Raw genomic sequence first — 14,586 nt, forward strand, 5'->3', positions numbered from 1 at the left:
GCTGCTCCTTATTCTGGAGTTCACAGCAGACGCCCCACACCGTTGTCATTCTGGAGCATGACAGCTGCTGAAACGGTCCCTTGGCGATGCTTAGAATGCACACAGAGGATCTGATGTGGCTGGGGGACTTGGGAAAGCCTCTCTGAGGTGGTGATGTTGAAGGTGGCAGCAGGCATATAAAGCTTCAACGGAGAATTATCCCGGAGTCACAGGGGTCCGGCCTTCCTTCTTCCACAGCTGACCTGATGCACTCCCCACACACGGTTCCATTAACCAGGTGTTTCCTTCAAGTCCCACATCGAGCAGCGACACACAACCACAGCCAAGCACACATCTGTGCCCTGGCTGAACACTGAACCCAAACTTTCTGTCCTCCGTGAAGGCGGCGCTCCTCACTCCGTCTCACACCCCCTCCACTTGGGCCTACAGCTTCCCCAGAGGCCTCGTTCTAGGTAGAGTTGCCCTTTCCACAGCCCCACAGTGTGGATGGGGGAGGAGGTGCCAGGGAGTGGGAGTGTTCAAGCCCAGGTTTGAGAGCCGCCTTCGAGTGCTGAAGGCAGGAAGAGATGGCCCTTGAGCTCCTTAAAGAAACGGGGTGTGTGGGGGTGGGGAGGTTAGGGTACTCACTGGGCAGAAGAGTGAGTGAAGGGCTTTCTAGGGAGGGAACATTGTGTTCATTTCAGAAGAGTTTAGGTTTTTAACTGATGTCGGCATTGTTTGTTTTTTTCCTCAGCAGCTGGGGTTGGGTGGGTTCTAGGGTTTGTATTTTTCTCTCTGTAGACTGGTGTGCAGATGGGGGAGCAGTAACAAAGGTTGGTTTTAAAGCCATCCAGGCTCCCCACTCAGCCCTGTCCCACAGCATCACCTTTACCATCCTGTACTGTGAAGGTTGCTGGGAGAAAGTGAAGCCCCTTCCTCCAGGATAGTTCTCCATTTAAGCCTTGCATCTAGTGTCCTCTGATACAAAGGTCTTTGACCGTTTTTCCTAAGCCACAAGATCCTTTGGTCAGATACAAGGTCCGGTGACCCCAATAGTCAGGCACCTAGCACCCCCACTGCTCTAGTTAAAAGGAAGCGGATTACTCCTTGTGCCCAGTGGGTCCTCGGTGCAGGGTTTTAAAGGCCACTGTGTGTGAGTCTCCGGCAGGCACAGAAGAGGGGGTAGGTGAAGATGGAGAGCCTTCAGTCTCCTGCCGTCTAGACTCACAGCAAACCAGGGAGGAAGAGTGTCTGCTGAAGGCACCGTCAGGACTGTGGGGCCACCCAGAGAATCTTACTGTGGCCGAGGGGCGCACCCTAATCACCAGTAGCATAGGCATCTGCACCCCCTTTGCTACAGTGCTGTGACTCTTACTTCCTGGTAGGTGAAGGGATCTCTTGGTTCTCAGGGTCATGAACAACCCTCAGCTATAGGCTTTGAATGATTCCACGTGGGGTGGAATAGACCAGGCAAGATTTGTAAGCCCCAGAATCTGCAGGCAGAAATGTATTACTGGAAGTTAATCTGAGACTGTGGGAAGGGAAGGATGCGGGATTTGTGATTTAAACACAGCAGCCTTCTCCTCTGGGCTCTGAACTCAGAGCAGTTGAGGGGGTGTGGTGGTGGGGGGAGGGTTCAGGGACCATGGGAGAGTAGGTACTGGGAAGCGAGGCTGTGGTATTGCTGTCTAGAGAGCTGTCTGCAGTAAAAGTGAGCAAGCAGTGTCTCCCTGCCTTATTCTAGGTGGGAACTCCTGAGCATGCCCATTCCATAGGTGATGTGGAATATAAGAGAGCTTTGGGGTGGTTCTGGGCATACTTATTCATTCATTAAGTGAGATAGGATGTAAGAGAGTAAAGAGTAAGATTCATACTGGAGAAGGGTAAGAACGGCTATCGATGGATGCCTGCAAAGGACTTGGATGGCACCAGTAGGATGTGAGGTATCAGGAAAGGCTGGCACACTGTGTTATACTTCCAGGGTCACCCTAGAAAGTAGAACATTGAGACACAGTTTTCTTATGACCAGGAGTTGTAAACTACAGCCCATGGCCATGTGAACCTACTACATATTTCTATGAGCAGTGTCCTGGAGCAGAGCCACACCCTTTGATTTATGGTCTCCTGGAAGCTTCTCAGCCACCAAGGCAGAACTGGGTAGTTGTGATCCACTAAGCGGAACTGAGTAGTTGCGGTTCACAACCATGTGGTCCACCAAGCCTAAAAATGTTTACTTTGTGGTGCTTTGCAGAGTAAGCTTGCCAACCACGGCTCCAGAATCTTCTGGAAAACATGATACACTACTTCAACTATGGTGGCCTTTTTGGGCCTTACTGTTTGAGGATAGGATTAATATATTTGGAAGCCTGAAATCTCATGCTGATGCTCTAATAAATATTTACTAAATGAATGGAAATAATCTGCCACAGGGCTAGTTTAGAAGCCAAGAAGCCTTCCTAACGAAAACTTCTAGATTAAACACTCTGCAAAGGTCTATGCAACAAGGTCCTAGAATTGTACTCTGTATGAGGTAAGGATAGCAATGGGGTTCTCTTCTGGTGAGTGACAGTCCCAAGGAAGTCATGGAATGTTCTAGAATCAACAAGAGAAAGGAAAACGGTGCACTTCTCTGTATCAGAGCTTGGACACAGCCCTTGCCAATCAAGTATTTTGGAGTATTTTATTTGGCTGTTTATTCTTTTTCTTTGGGTATTCTGGTGGAGGGGTTGGAAGGAAACATGTGACAGCTTGAAACTGAGCGGACATAGTACCTACAGTTATAACAGTAAATTCACTAGTATCCAAAGTCGGTGTAAAAATGGCAGCAGACAGGGCATTTCTGTCATTTGGGGATGATGGGGAGGTTACAATTCTAAATTTTTTATCTTTACATCCTGACGATTTCCTTACTTCATTATTGAAGGTAAAAGAAAGAGGTCTGTCCTTTTCAGACAGAAGTGACAAATATGAGGCTTCCTCTTGGAACTCTGGGCAGACATTCTAATTGAGTACAGCACAATCTTCTCTTCTATGCTTGATTAGCAATGTCTGGCTTCACAATGATGAAGTTTCAGAATCTTTTTCACTACAGAAGGCACTGTCAATTGGAATGGAGTGCAAGGCAAAACCTGTTTGCTGATGCCACATGGTCCTGTCACCTCTAGGGGACATTTGCATGGCTTTCCTCCACAGTTATTCTGTGCAAGTTCTTAGTGGGTTTCCTAGCTCTTTTAAATCGTGTACCTCATTAGTAGAGGATCCATCATTGTAGTTATTTCTGGCTCTCTTGCCATTGTAGTTGAAGCTCCTGTAGTCTGGGGTCAACATGTAACATTCATATCCCCCCTTTGTGCTTTGCACAGCAGCTTGTCCATAGAGTAATTCAGCAACCATCAGATCAGGTTTAACTGGCCACATGCAGGAAAGCTCTGTAATATATGTGACAGTGGCTTCCTATTGGGGTGATAAACAGAGCAAAGAGACCAGTCCCTCTTCTGACTAGCCAATGAGTTAGCCAAAGGCATTGTAATTTAAAGCATGGGAAATAAAACTTACTTGAAGGGCTAGAAGAAGAAACCGTCTGCTCCATGTGCTGCCTTGAGCTGGGAGATGGAGATGCCAAGCGGGATCTCCATCAGGTCCTACCCTCGGTAAGCTGTGGGAAGGACCATTGCCTAAAAATGACTGCATATCCAAGACAGGAGAGTAAGAGCGCATTCAGTGACAAGAAACCGGGCCCCAGAAAGGCCCTCAGATGAGAGCTGTGGGAAGGTCTCACTTGGTTCTGTTTGTCCCATCTAGTTTCAGAAGAATCGGCATGACCAGGATGCCACCAAACACAAGCTCATGGAGATCGCCAACTATGTTGATAAGGTGAGACCAGGTGTGCTTTCTGGGGGAGGTAGTGGCACCTCAGATGATCTGCGGGACAGGTGGTCACATGTATCTGAGCTCTTGTTGCTGAAGTCGGCACCCCCAGCAGGACCTTGAAGGAATGTTCTGTGCCATCGATGCTGGGGAGGGAAGCATGACAACATGACTGTAAACTAGAGGCAAGTCACTCTGCTTCTTGGGGTTGAGTTTTGTTGTTGTTGTTGGTGGTTTGTACGGGTGTTTGGGGGCTTTGTTTTAATTTATAAAGCACAAATATTGTCTTCAATCAGTGGCTTCCAGTTATTTGTATAGTTTTCTAATGGAATCCGTAAAAATGAGTTCTTATGTCCCCGCTCATGTAGAAGTCAGATGGGAGCAGACAGCAGCAGCCCCCATAGCTCTGTCCCTCCGACCTTTCTCACATCTGAAGTGGCTCTTGAGGTACTTTGGGCAAGGAAGAGCCTAATTTAAGAAAGCTTCGAGGATGTGTGTTTAAGAGTTCCTTCCATTTGAAAGCCTTTGACATAGGAAGGTTTGAAGTGGGTCAGGACCAGAAAGTGCATAGAACCTTTAAAACTCAGGATGCCATCTGTCTGGAGCTGCTGTGTGAAACTAAGGATCCCCTCTTCTAGGAAGACTACAAATGGCTGTGTTCATGGTCAGGGTCATTGACAGCATGCACTTTGGAAATTAGCAGAGGTTTGAGCTGTACTAAACAGGGCGTTCTCAGACACGGAAGTATTCTATGTAAAAGCAAGTTCCAGCACAAAATGCAGAGAAGGTAACGAGGCAATGACAGCTCCTCTCCACAGGCTAATGGTGTGGACTTTAAAAAGTAAGCCTTGGCCTTGGCCCGCCTTGGTCACATGCCTCCTTTCGGGTTGGAGAAGGGGCCATATTGGTGACTGAACCTAAGGCTTCATGCATGCAAGGCGAATGCTCTCGGCTCCTGACCTACAGACTCAGCCCCTGGGTCACAGGGCTCTTTGAGGCTCTGATAACCATTTCAGGACACTGTAGAACTTGGAAGGCTTGCCTCTTGGCCTGCTAGAGGTTACTGGGTCCCAGTTCTCGAGCTGGAGAGAGGCTCAGCGGTTGACACACACAAAAAAAAATTTGAACTTTCAGGGCTTACAATGCAAATTTGCTTGCTGTGAAGTCATTAGATGGGAAGTTCTCAGCCTTGTATCTCCCCTCCCACCCCCAACCCCCACCCCCCACCCCCGGCCTCAACAGCTGTGGAAACAGTCCACTGGCATGTAACAGGTGAAAGTCAAACACTAGCCTTTCCTGGAGGGAAGGATTCTAGGGACACAGGAGAGTCCTTTCTCTAGCTCCTACTTCAGCAGCAATAGTGTCTCCATGATCATATAACCAAACACTCAACATCTGGGAAAATGTGTTTTCCCTGGGGGCGGGGGTGGGATACAGGAAGCTGATGCAACTGTTACCTGTGTATCAACCATTGTCCTGGAGGCCAGGGAGATGGAGGGCTTGGCTGGCTGGCTTGCTTTAGGAATTTTCCTCCTGCACCGGGTGATAAGAACCTACCTCTAGGCACTGATTAAAAAAATGGAAGTGGTATGTCAGTAAACACATCAAACAAGCCAAAAACAACAACAAAGAGGCAAGACGTGCAAAAGAAGGTAACTCTAGACGCCAGGTGTTGGAGGAAGCCCTGGCCTTGCCGGATGGTCCATTCTTCAAAACCTCCACTTCCTCCCAGCACAGGAGGTTAATTACTCCCAGGGGGGTGGGGCACGTCAGCGCCTCTGAAACTTGCTGAGCCAGCTACTCGGATTGAACATTTTGGCACTAAAACTGGAAGAAGTACACGCATGTGCTGAATCAGGAGCCCAATCCACAGTAGTTTCCCTTAACTGTAAGAAAAGCCAAGCTCACGTCCTTAAAATGCTCCTTAGTGAAGCAAATTCAGACACTTTGGGCTCCCTGTAATGATTGATGTGGTACAAGATGCAATCCGGAGCCCATCTCGACTGCGGTGTCCCAGGAGCAAGTGAAGGATCTGACTGTGTGTGTATGTATAGTATGGTATATATAGTGTATAGATCATATACTGTATGATCCAGCTCTTCAGCAGCACATGGTCACAAGGGCCCTGAGGGTATGATCTGAGTTCATCACGGTTCCAGAGTCTTCTTGCTGAGACGTTGGACAAATTTCTTAACCTCTTTGAGCCTCAGTACTTGCCTTGTTCATCAAAAATGCTTGACAAACAGCGGTGACCCAGTTATTATTTTTAGCTGGTCATCTATCCTTTTGTGGCTTCTGTGTACATGAGAGGTTTTTCTTGTTGTTTTGGCCTGGTGTGTAAAGTATCTGCTGGGCAAGCATAAGGAGCTGATTTCCTAGCCCCATGTAAAAGCCAGGGATGATGGCATGTGCCTGTAACCATGTGGCTGGTGGGGGAGTTAGGGAACAGAGACAGGTCCATCCCTGGACCTCATAAGCCAGCCAGCCAGCCAGCCAGACTGAATCAATGAGCTCTTGCTTTAGTGAGAAATGTGGAGAGTAATGGGGGCCCAGCACTAACCTTTGTGCTCCACGTGTACATGTGTACACATAGGACACATGCACATATAACATACACGGTCACTGACTCAGTAGCATTAAGGTCAGATCATTAAAGAACCCCTTGATGGGCCAGGCAGCAGTGGTGCACGCCTTTAATCTCAGCACTGGGGAGACAGAGCCAGGCAGATCTCTGTGAGTTCGAGGCCAGCCTGATCTACGGAATGGAGCAAGATCCAGGAATGGCACCAAAACTACACAGAGAAACCCTGTTTCGAAAAACCAAAAAATAAAACAAAAAACCCTTGATGGTTGGGATGCTTCTCGATCCTTTTTCTTCTTGCCTCAGTGTTTTCTAAAGCAAGACACTCCAGTTTGACCACCAGAATACATCTCTCTGAAGATCTCATTTCCCTCTTCCTGGAGCCAGTGGCAAGAGAGCAATCCCAGCAGGCGTGCTCTGAGCTCAAAGGCTGGGTGGTAAGAAGAGCTGGCCTTTCTGTGTCTTTTCAGTTTTACCGATCCCTGAACATCCGGATTGCTCTTGTGGGCTTGGAGGTGTGGACACATGGAGATAAGTGTGAAGTTTCAGAAAATCCCTACTCTACCCTTTGGTCCTTTCTTAGCTGGAGGCGCAAGCTGCTTGCCCAGAAGAGCCACGACAATGCGCAGCTAATCACGTAAGTCGTCCTTTCTGGTTGTGTTGCATCAGCTTTGGCTGTAGAACCTCTGCCTGCCACAGGGACACTAAGTTCACCCATTCATTCCCACGGGTGAATATTGGTTGTGCAAGAGATCCCTTGCTCCCTGGCTAGATAACCAAGCATTTTTCAAACCCAGTACACCTTGAAAAAAATGTTAAAAAGTCTAAGAATGGTAATAGTCCTCTGACGTGTTTCCATCCATGTGAGAAAATGAGCCTCACCCGTAGTCAGCTGAGCAGCTGAGGCACTTGAGCGTCTATTAGGGGAGTGGATGACTCTTGGTCACAGCTGACAGCCTGAAACAGATGTTTTTAGCACCACAGGGCGCAGGTCCTCAGGTCCTTCACATGGGTCTCCAAGCATCTCAGGGCCAAGTGCCTGGGGGTGGTCAAAGTGGCAAACTGTAGGACCTTTGTGAGAAGGCTTGGTGCGAGGAAGTGCTGGCCAAGGACGGTGTTGAGTTTTCAACTGCCTTAGAGAGAAAAGAATACTACTAGAGTTGGGGTGGTAGGTGACAGCCCCACCAAAGGTTATTGGCCTTCCAGGGTAAACTGCGCTGGTTACAACAAAAGGCACATAGATCATACACTTTTACTTCTTGTCCTTGAACACAGCCGAGTCAACAGTCATTTCAACCTTGATACCTTAATTTACCCTTTCATAGCAACTGGGATTTCCAGTATTTACTTGTCTCTAAAACCTGAGTGGTCACATGAGGACCGTCCACTCACTGAGCACGTCTTTGTTGACTGAAACATTTGGCCTGAACTTTAGGATGGAACACCTTGAATCTGTTTACAGTAGGGCTTCTCCAGAGCCAAGTGCAAGTCTGTGAAATAACAAGTACGGCTTCGTACAGTTTGGTAGCTATTGAAATGATTAATCAAACATTTATTAGACATCCATTTAGTCCTCCTTGCCTCCTCTGTTTGGGTGCAACCGAGCGAGGGATATGTTAAACTGGGAGGAACCGAAGCTGGCTGTTGACATGTTAGGGTCAGCATTTCAGGGCAGAGGCGAAAACAGCTCATCCCTACACCCAGCTGTGGTTTGTGAGGCTCCCAAAGAGACGCAGCTGTTTCCTCGCCCTGTGTGATTTGAGGATGAGCCATCAACCCCACAGCTGCTACCCAGCATCCCCATTTTTTGCCCCTCGGACACATGCCACTGGTGGAAGTGGACATGATTCACTTGGACAGCACAGTCTGTGCCGCACCCTCTCCCCCTCCCTACTCCTGCCTCTGGCCACTTTTTGTGAATCAGGAATGGGCCACAGCTTTTCAAGCCCTGCCTTCTTCCTTTCAGAGTCTTTGGGCACATTGTGAGGGGGAAGCAACCTTTCTTCTGTGCTACTGAGGAGGGAGTAAGTGAGAGGAAATCAGAGGTGTGGTATCCTGAAAGTTGTCCAGTTGGCTGGGTTACCAGGCTCGTGCCCTTAGGAGGAGCAATCTGGGAATGTCAGTGGGGTCAGTGGCCAGCATGGTAGTATTCACTCCTGTCCCAGGGGAACAGCTCTCTCAGCTCCCACCTGAACTACATGTCTTTTTCCTTCCTGCAGGGGCAGGTCCTTTCAAGGGACCACCATTGGCCTGGCCCCTCTCATGGCTATGTGCTCTGTGTACCAGTCTGGAGGTGTCAGCATGGTGAGTCTCTGACAACACAGTGATACTGCATAAGGGGACTGTGACTCCCGGGATAGGAGGCCAGCCTTAAAAAACCAATTTGATCTTTATAGTTGCAGAAGAAAAACACATTAAAGAGAGCAAATGTTTCAAATGAAGTTATTAGGTCCTAAGGATGCTAAATTTTCATTCATCCTAGTTTATATTGGGTTTTAAGCAATTATATAAACAGACCTCTAGATCTCTCATGTACTTTTCCACACCATGGACTGGAGGAGTAAGAGCAGGGACTCAGGGAAGAGAACAGAGGTCAAAGTATTTTTAGTGTGGGTCTTGAGTCCTTAGGTATCGCGTTGTGAAATAAGAACCTCAAGAGTCGCAATTAGGACATTTATGTCTTTTGAAATTCTGACTTGGCGAGAGTAGGTTTTTCTGTTTCCTTGGCTATGTAGCTGTAGCTGGCCTGGAACTCATTGTGTAGACCAGGCTGGCCTCAGACTTGCTATCTAGTTGAAGATGACCTTGAAGTTCTGTTCTTCCCGATTCCATCTCTTGTGTGCTGGGACTAAAGGTGTGCACCACCATTCCTGGTATAAATATCCTATTTGCTGCTTTTGTTCTCCTTTCTGGGTTTTTGAGATGGGTCTCACTCCATTTCCCAGGCTGGTTTCAAGCATCTGGGCTCAAATGACCTTCCCGCCACTTCAGCCTCTCAGTTAGCAGGGACCATAGGTTTTGGTGAAATTATTAAGGCCACTCCACGTAGTTAAAAGGAGATTTATTTAATGGCATAACTTACAAATTAAGGGATAGGTAGGTCGCGGGGTCTGGGGAAGGTGTATCAGAGTCCAGTGGTGTTCTCTGGAGCTCTGCTTGGCCCACCTCCACCATCTAGGGTCCCAGACCAGCGAGAGCACTGGCCCATCCAGATCTCGGGTCTCCAGGCGCCTCCCTTGGCCCCGCCTTGTAGGCGTGACAGTTGCCGAAGTCCCAATGGGGGTTGGAACTTCCAGATCAAAGCTGGAATGGCTACCAGATACATCAACAGGTCATTCACAGTCTGCGACTTTTAAGAACACCGGGAACACAGTCTTTTGAGCATGTGATTTCCTGATGAGGACAGTGGCTTTAGACTCGTTAATAGCAGGTTATAGAGAAAGAAACAATACGCTCAGCAATAGGGGAACCGGTGAGAACTATCAGGCTCAGGTAGCGAAAAGGCATGCAAGCCAGGTGGTGTTGACGCTCGCCTTTAATGCCAGCACTTGGGAGGCAGAGGCAGGAGGATCTCTGAGTTTGAGGCCAGCCTGGTCTACAGAGTGAGTTCCAGGACAGCCAGAGCTACTCAGAGAAACCCCATCTCAAAACAAACAAACAAAATAAAAACAAACAAACAAACAAACAACCTAAAGGGAGGTGGGGCATGAAAAGCAGAAATGAAACCCTGACCTTGAATTGAACTCTTCTCTGAACAGGACCACTCTGAGAATGCCATTGGCGTGGCTTCCACTGTGGCCCATGAGATTGGCCACAACTTTGGCATGAGCCATGATTCTGCCCACTGCTGTTCTGCCAGCGCAGCCGATGGCGGGTGCATCATGGCAGCAGCCACTGGGTGAGTCAGCCGGAAGGGTGAAGGTGGGGAGAAGAGGGAGGGGAGAGATACGGGGTCAGTGTGACCCAAGCAGTCCTCCTAGATGGCCCCAGTGAAAATTTTAAACTGTTGAGGAAGACAGTGATGTGCTGTGGGACACTAAGTTCCTTGAAGCAGGTTGGTGTTGGTAGAGCACTAGATTGAGTTATATTTTGTTGTGGTTTTCAGAAATAAAATTGGCATCAACACATCTTTTTTTTTTCTTTCTTTCTTGAGAGTGCACATGAGAGAGTGTCTTACCTAGTCTAATCCTGAATTTGTGAATTTGTCCACCTCAGTCATCCAAGTATCTGGGGCTTTAAGTATGCGCTACCACACCCACGTGCCCAGTTCTTCAGGAAGTGTCTTAGTCAGGGTTTTCATTGCTGTGAAGAGACACCATGACCATGGCAACTCTAATAAAGAAGACATTTCACTGGGGTGGCTCACTGACCGTTTCAGAGGTTCGGTCCATTATTATGATGATGGGAAGCATGGCGGTGTGCAGGCAGATGGTGGAGCTGGGAGTCCAACATCTTTGTAGGCAACCGGAAGTGGACTGACAGTCACACCGAGGGAAGCTTGAGCAAAAGAGACATGAAAGCCCACCACCACAATGACACACTTCCTCCAACAAGGCCACACCTCCTAATAGTGCTGCTCCCTTGGGGACCATTTTCTTTCAAACCACCACAGGAAGCTTTATGAGGCCCTGTTTTGATCCACAGAACCACAACCCTTGTCTTTTCATGCCAACGCGGTCAGTACTGCTCTATTCCAGGCCTCTTTGGGAGCTTTATAGTTTATAGAACAAGAAGAGAAGGGGGCCATCTACCCACTCCTGAGGGAATCCATGAAGAATATGAGCAAGACTGCTGAGTCTCTGGTGGATTTTCTAAACCAGAGCTTTTGAAAGCGGAGAGCTTGTCTTCTTGTGTCTGTACTTGGCATACATGATGGCATTCTTCAGGACTCTAGCCCCTCCCCAGAAGGCACTGGAGTAGAATTTGTATTACAAACCATTGGGGTCGGTCCGCTTATGCTTTCTAGAGAACGGCGGTTCCACGCAGCTTTCCTGTGTGTGGCACTAGTGTTTGCTCACCACATCTCGACTACTGTGACACCAAAAGGATGATGGTGACATGTGCGACACAGACCCATGGGCATATTCAAATCCCTCTGCGTTTAAGTCCACGCCTTTCTTTGTCAATCTCAATAGAGCAGGGGTTCTCAACCTTCCTAATGCTGCGACCCTGACCCTTCAATACAGTTCCTCATGTTGTGGTGACCCCCAGCCATAAAATTATTTTGTTGCTATGTCATAACTGTAATTTTGCTATTGTTATGAATCGTAATGTAAATATCTGATATGTGACCCCGAAGAGGTCACGACCCACAGGTTGTGAACAGCTGCAGTAGAGTATCTGTAGACAAATGGTTGACAGTTACAGTCATTACTACTCTAATCTGTTTTCAAGTTATTCACACACTGTAGTAGGTGAGTCATTAGTAACGTATGTCTTGGGGCATACTGTAGTACTGGAGGACAGCTTTGGTGTTTAACCTTTAATTGGTGGGAATTAAGGGCAGGGCCTTACTGGGGTCTCTCTACAGATCCATGTTGTCATACAGCAGTTTCCCCATATTTATAGTTTGTGCTATGCAGCTGTGTGACTTTCTTACACAGGCCTATGTTGAATTTAATTTATGAAGTAGGCCCAGTATGAGGTTAAAAACACTAACTCAAACTAGAACATTTAAAACAGTGATGATAATAAAAGTCATTTCACACTTAGGACTTGTCCATTTCTAGAAGTTTCTATTTAATATTTTCAGGTCACCATTGACTGTGGGTAACCAAAACCATGGGCACCAAAGCTGCAGATAAGGGAACTGCTACACTTTTGGTTCATTTTCATAGTAGCAGGTGACTTGGGAGCTTTCGTACATACTCTTGTGGCAGAGACCACACATTTGTGTATTGGCTGATGGAGTTTGCTTATCTGGAGAACAGAGATCAGCCCTTTAGCCATGAGTAAATTAAACCTGTGATCTCGGGCTTTCTGGTTCTGGTTTTTGTCATGAGAAAATAGATCCCCATCTGGCATTGAGTTGGCTGGTGTTCTGTTCAGCTCTCAGTGTGGAAACCTGTCTTAATGTACTTCTTGCCCTTTACCTGCTCTAGTTCCCCCATGGAAAGGACAGAAATTGCTATTCTGCTTCTCAACTGCCTTTTTTTTAAAAAAATAAGAAAAAAGTACCCATATGGCATGATTATCATTTCATGATTCAGGATAAAAAACAATTCTAAGTTCATGTATTGATGAATGTCCTGGTGGGGCAGAGGGCATGCGTGGGGTAAAGTCAGTCTCATGGGTGGCCGGGCAGCAAGCTGTTTGGTGTGTTTAAACTCTCTGCTAATGGCCCCTTGTTCTCTGCCAGGCACCCTTTCCCCAGAGTGTTCAGTTGGTGCAACAGGAGGGAACTGGACAGGTATCTGCAGTCTGGAGGTGGGATGTGCCTCTCTAACATGCCAGACACAAGGACGCTGTATGGAGGCCGGAGGTGTGGCAATGGGTACCTGGAAGATGGGGAAGAATGTGACTGTGGGGAGGAAGAGGTAAGTGTCAGGGCCATGCTAGAGAGACATTGTTTTCAGAGCTTAAGGACATCGAAAGGACAATATGATGGATCATTTCCTAGTGGCCAGCATCTTACACATGACTATCACAGACCTTTTGCGTGTAAGATGTAGACAGTGAGTCTGCCCAAGTGAATCATTTCTATGTCCTCTGCAGCTGTGGTCAGCATAGTCATATCCAAGATCAGGGTGGAGTCCTTGTGAGCAACTGCTCTAGCCATAAACCATGATTCCAGGGCACATGGGTTCCCTCCTCCCCAGAGGCGACCCAGATGGTGTCTTTGGCCTTCCAGCTGCACCGAATTTACTCTGGAGGCCACACAGCCGGATAAGCTCATGAACGTGAGCCTTAAGATAACAAGCCCTCGCTGTTAGGCCTGGAGAGGAGAAGATTCAAAGGGAGTGTTGGAAGTGTGGGAAGGGTGGCTGAGGAAGGAGAAGCAGAAGTCTTTGTGGATAGACTTTTCCTCCTACAGAGCTTCAGAATGAGTGTGGAGAGCATGCACTCTAGTTCTGTCATTTTTATCAGAAACACGCAAAACAACAAAAAAAGCAGAACTAGATTGTTTCGTCTCTATTTTTGAAGGATGAGAAAGTGTATGTTAACCCGTGCTTGATGGGTTGGTGAACAGTAAGTGATGTTTGGGCTGTGAGACTTGAGGTGTCAACATCTCTATGTTGAGATGTTCTTTTGGTGTTTTACATTCATTTATTTAGTGCACATGTGTGCACGTGTGCATGCATGTGTAGGTCAAAGAATAATGTCAGAGAGGTTGTTGTTTTTTTTTTTTTTCCTTTCCCTTTCACCATGTGGAACACAAGGATCAAACTCAGCTTGTCAGGCTTGGCCGCAAGTGTCTTTACCCACTGAGCCGTCTTCTGGGCTTGTTTTTTTAAATACAATCCTGTATCTTTCATAATAAAAGAACTAGTAAAAGACTGAGAACCATGAACTAAAAGCAAGCATCAGCCCTGGCCCTTCAGCAAAGAGGGAGCTCTGTAAGGAACAGTGTGGATGTTAGGATTTTGCAAGCTCGGTATGACCTCATAATTTGGGGATAATACCTACTCAGAGTCACCACGTGGTCCCATCTAAGTTGTGGTTTCTCCAAGGATGGTGCACCTGTGTCTTTTCTGTGGCAAATACTCATTACCTTAATGAAGAGCTGCCAAGTGATGTTCTAGTGAGGAGTTCTAGGGAGCAGAAGGCAGGGCCATGTGAGGAAGGCTGGGGATGGAGGGGGCAAGGGCGCCCCCTGCTGGGCTGAGTCCAAAAGCTGTCTGTTGCCTTCCAGGAATGTAATAACCCTTGCTGCAATGCCTCTAACTGCACTCTGAAGGAAGGGGCCGAGTGTGCCCATGGTTCCTGCTGTCACCAGTGTAAGGTAAGTGCCCCTTCCCCTGCCTCAGGCTTTCAGATGACAGGCTAGTGGGTGATGACTGTGTTTCAGCCTACATCAAAAGTTCTAGACACAGGGCTTGGGAGGGTGGCCTATGGTAGAACCTGTGCTTTTGTTGGTATTTTTTTTACTCTTTTGGCTCTTTGGGGGGCCCACCACTCAGCTCCCAAATAAATATACACGGAGACTTATTATTACTTAT

The 14,586-nt window shown here is 47.6% G+C and overlaps 1 protein-coding gene across 1 annotated transcript in view; it reads left to right on the forward strand.

The window, feature by feature from the left end:
* The window catches only part of Adam19 (ADAM metallopeptidase domain 19), an 89,165-nt gene that overhangs the window by 57,767 nt on the left and 16,812 nt on the right, over positions 1–14,586 (forward strand). Inside the window, exons 8-13 of the mRNA XM_059270391.1 lie at positions 3,781–3,852; positions 6,898–7,064; positions 8,647–8,731; positions 10,186–10,325; positions 12,786–12,963; positions 14,280–14,369. Coding sequence (XP_059126374.1) covers positions 3,781–3,852; positions 6,898–7,064; positions 8,647–8,731; positions 10,186–10,325; positions 12,786–12,963; positions 14,280–14,369 — 732 coding nt within the window. The remainder of the gene's footprint in view (positions 1–3,780; positions 3,853–6,897; positions 7,065–8,646; positions 8,732–10,185; positions 10,326–12,785; positions 12,964–14,279; positions 14,370–14,586) is intronic.

The sequence above is a fragment of the Peromyscus eremicus genome, chromosome 8a (assembly GCF_949786415.1).
Source record: "Peromyscus eremicus chromosome 8a, PerEre_H2_v1, whole genome shotgun sequence".
NCBI classification, from domain to species: domain Eukaryota; kingdom Metazoa; phylum Chordata; class Mammalia; order Rodentia; family Cricetidae; genus Peromyscus; species Peromyscus eremicus.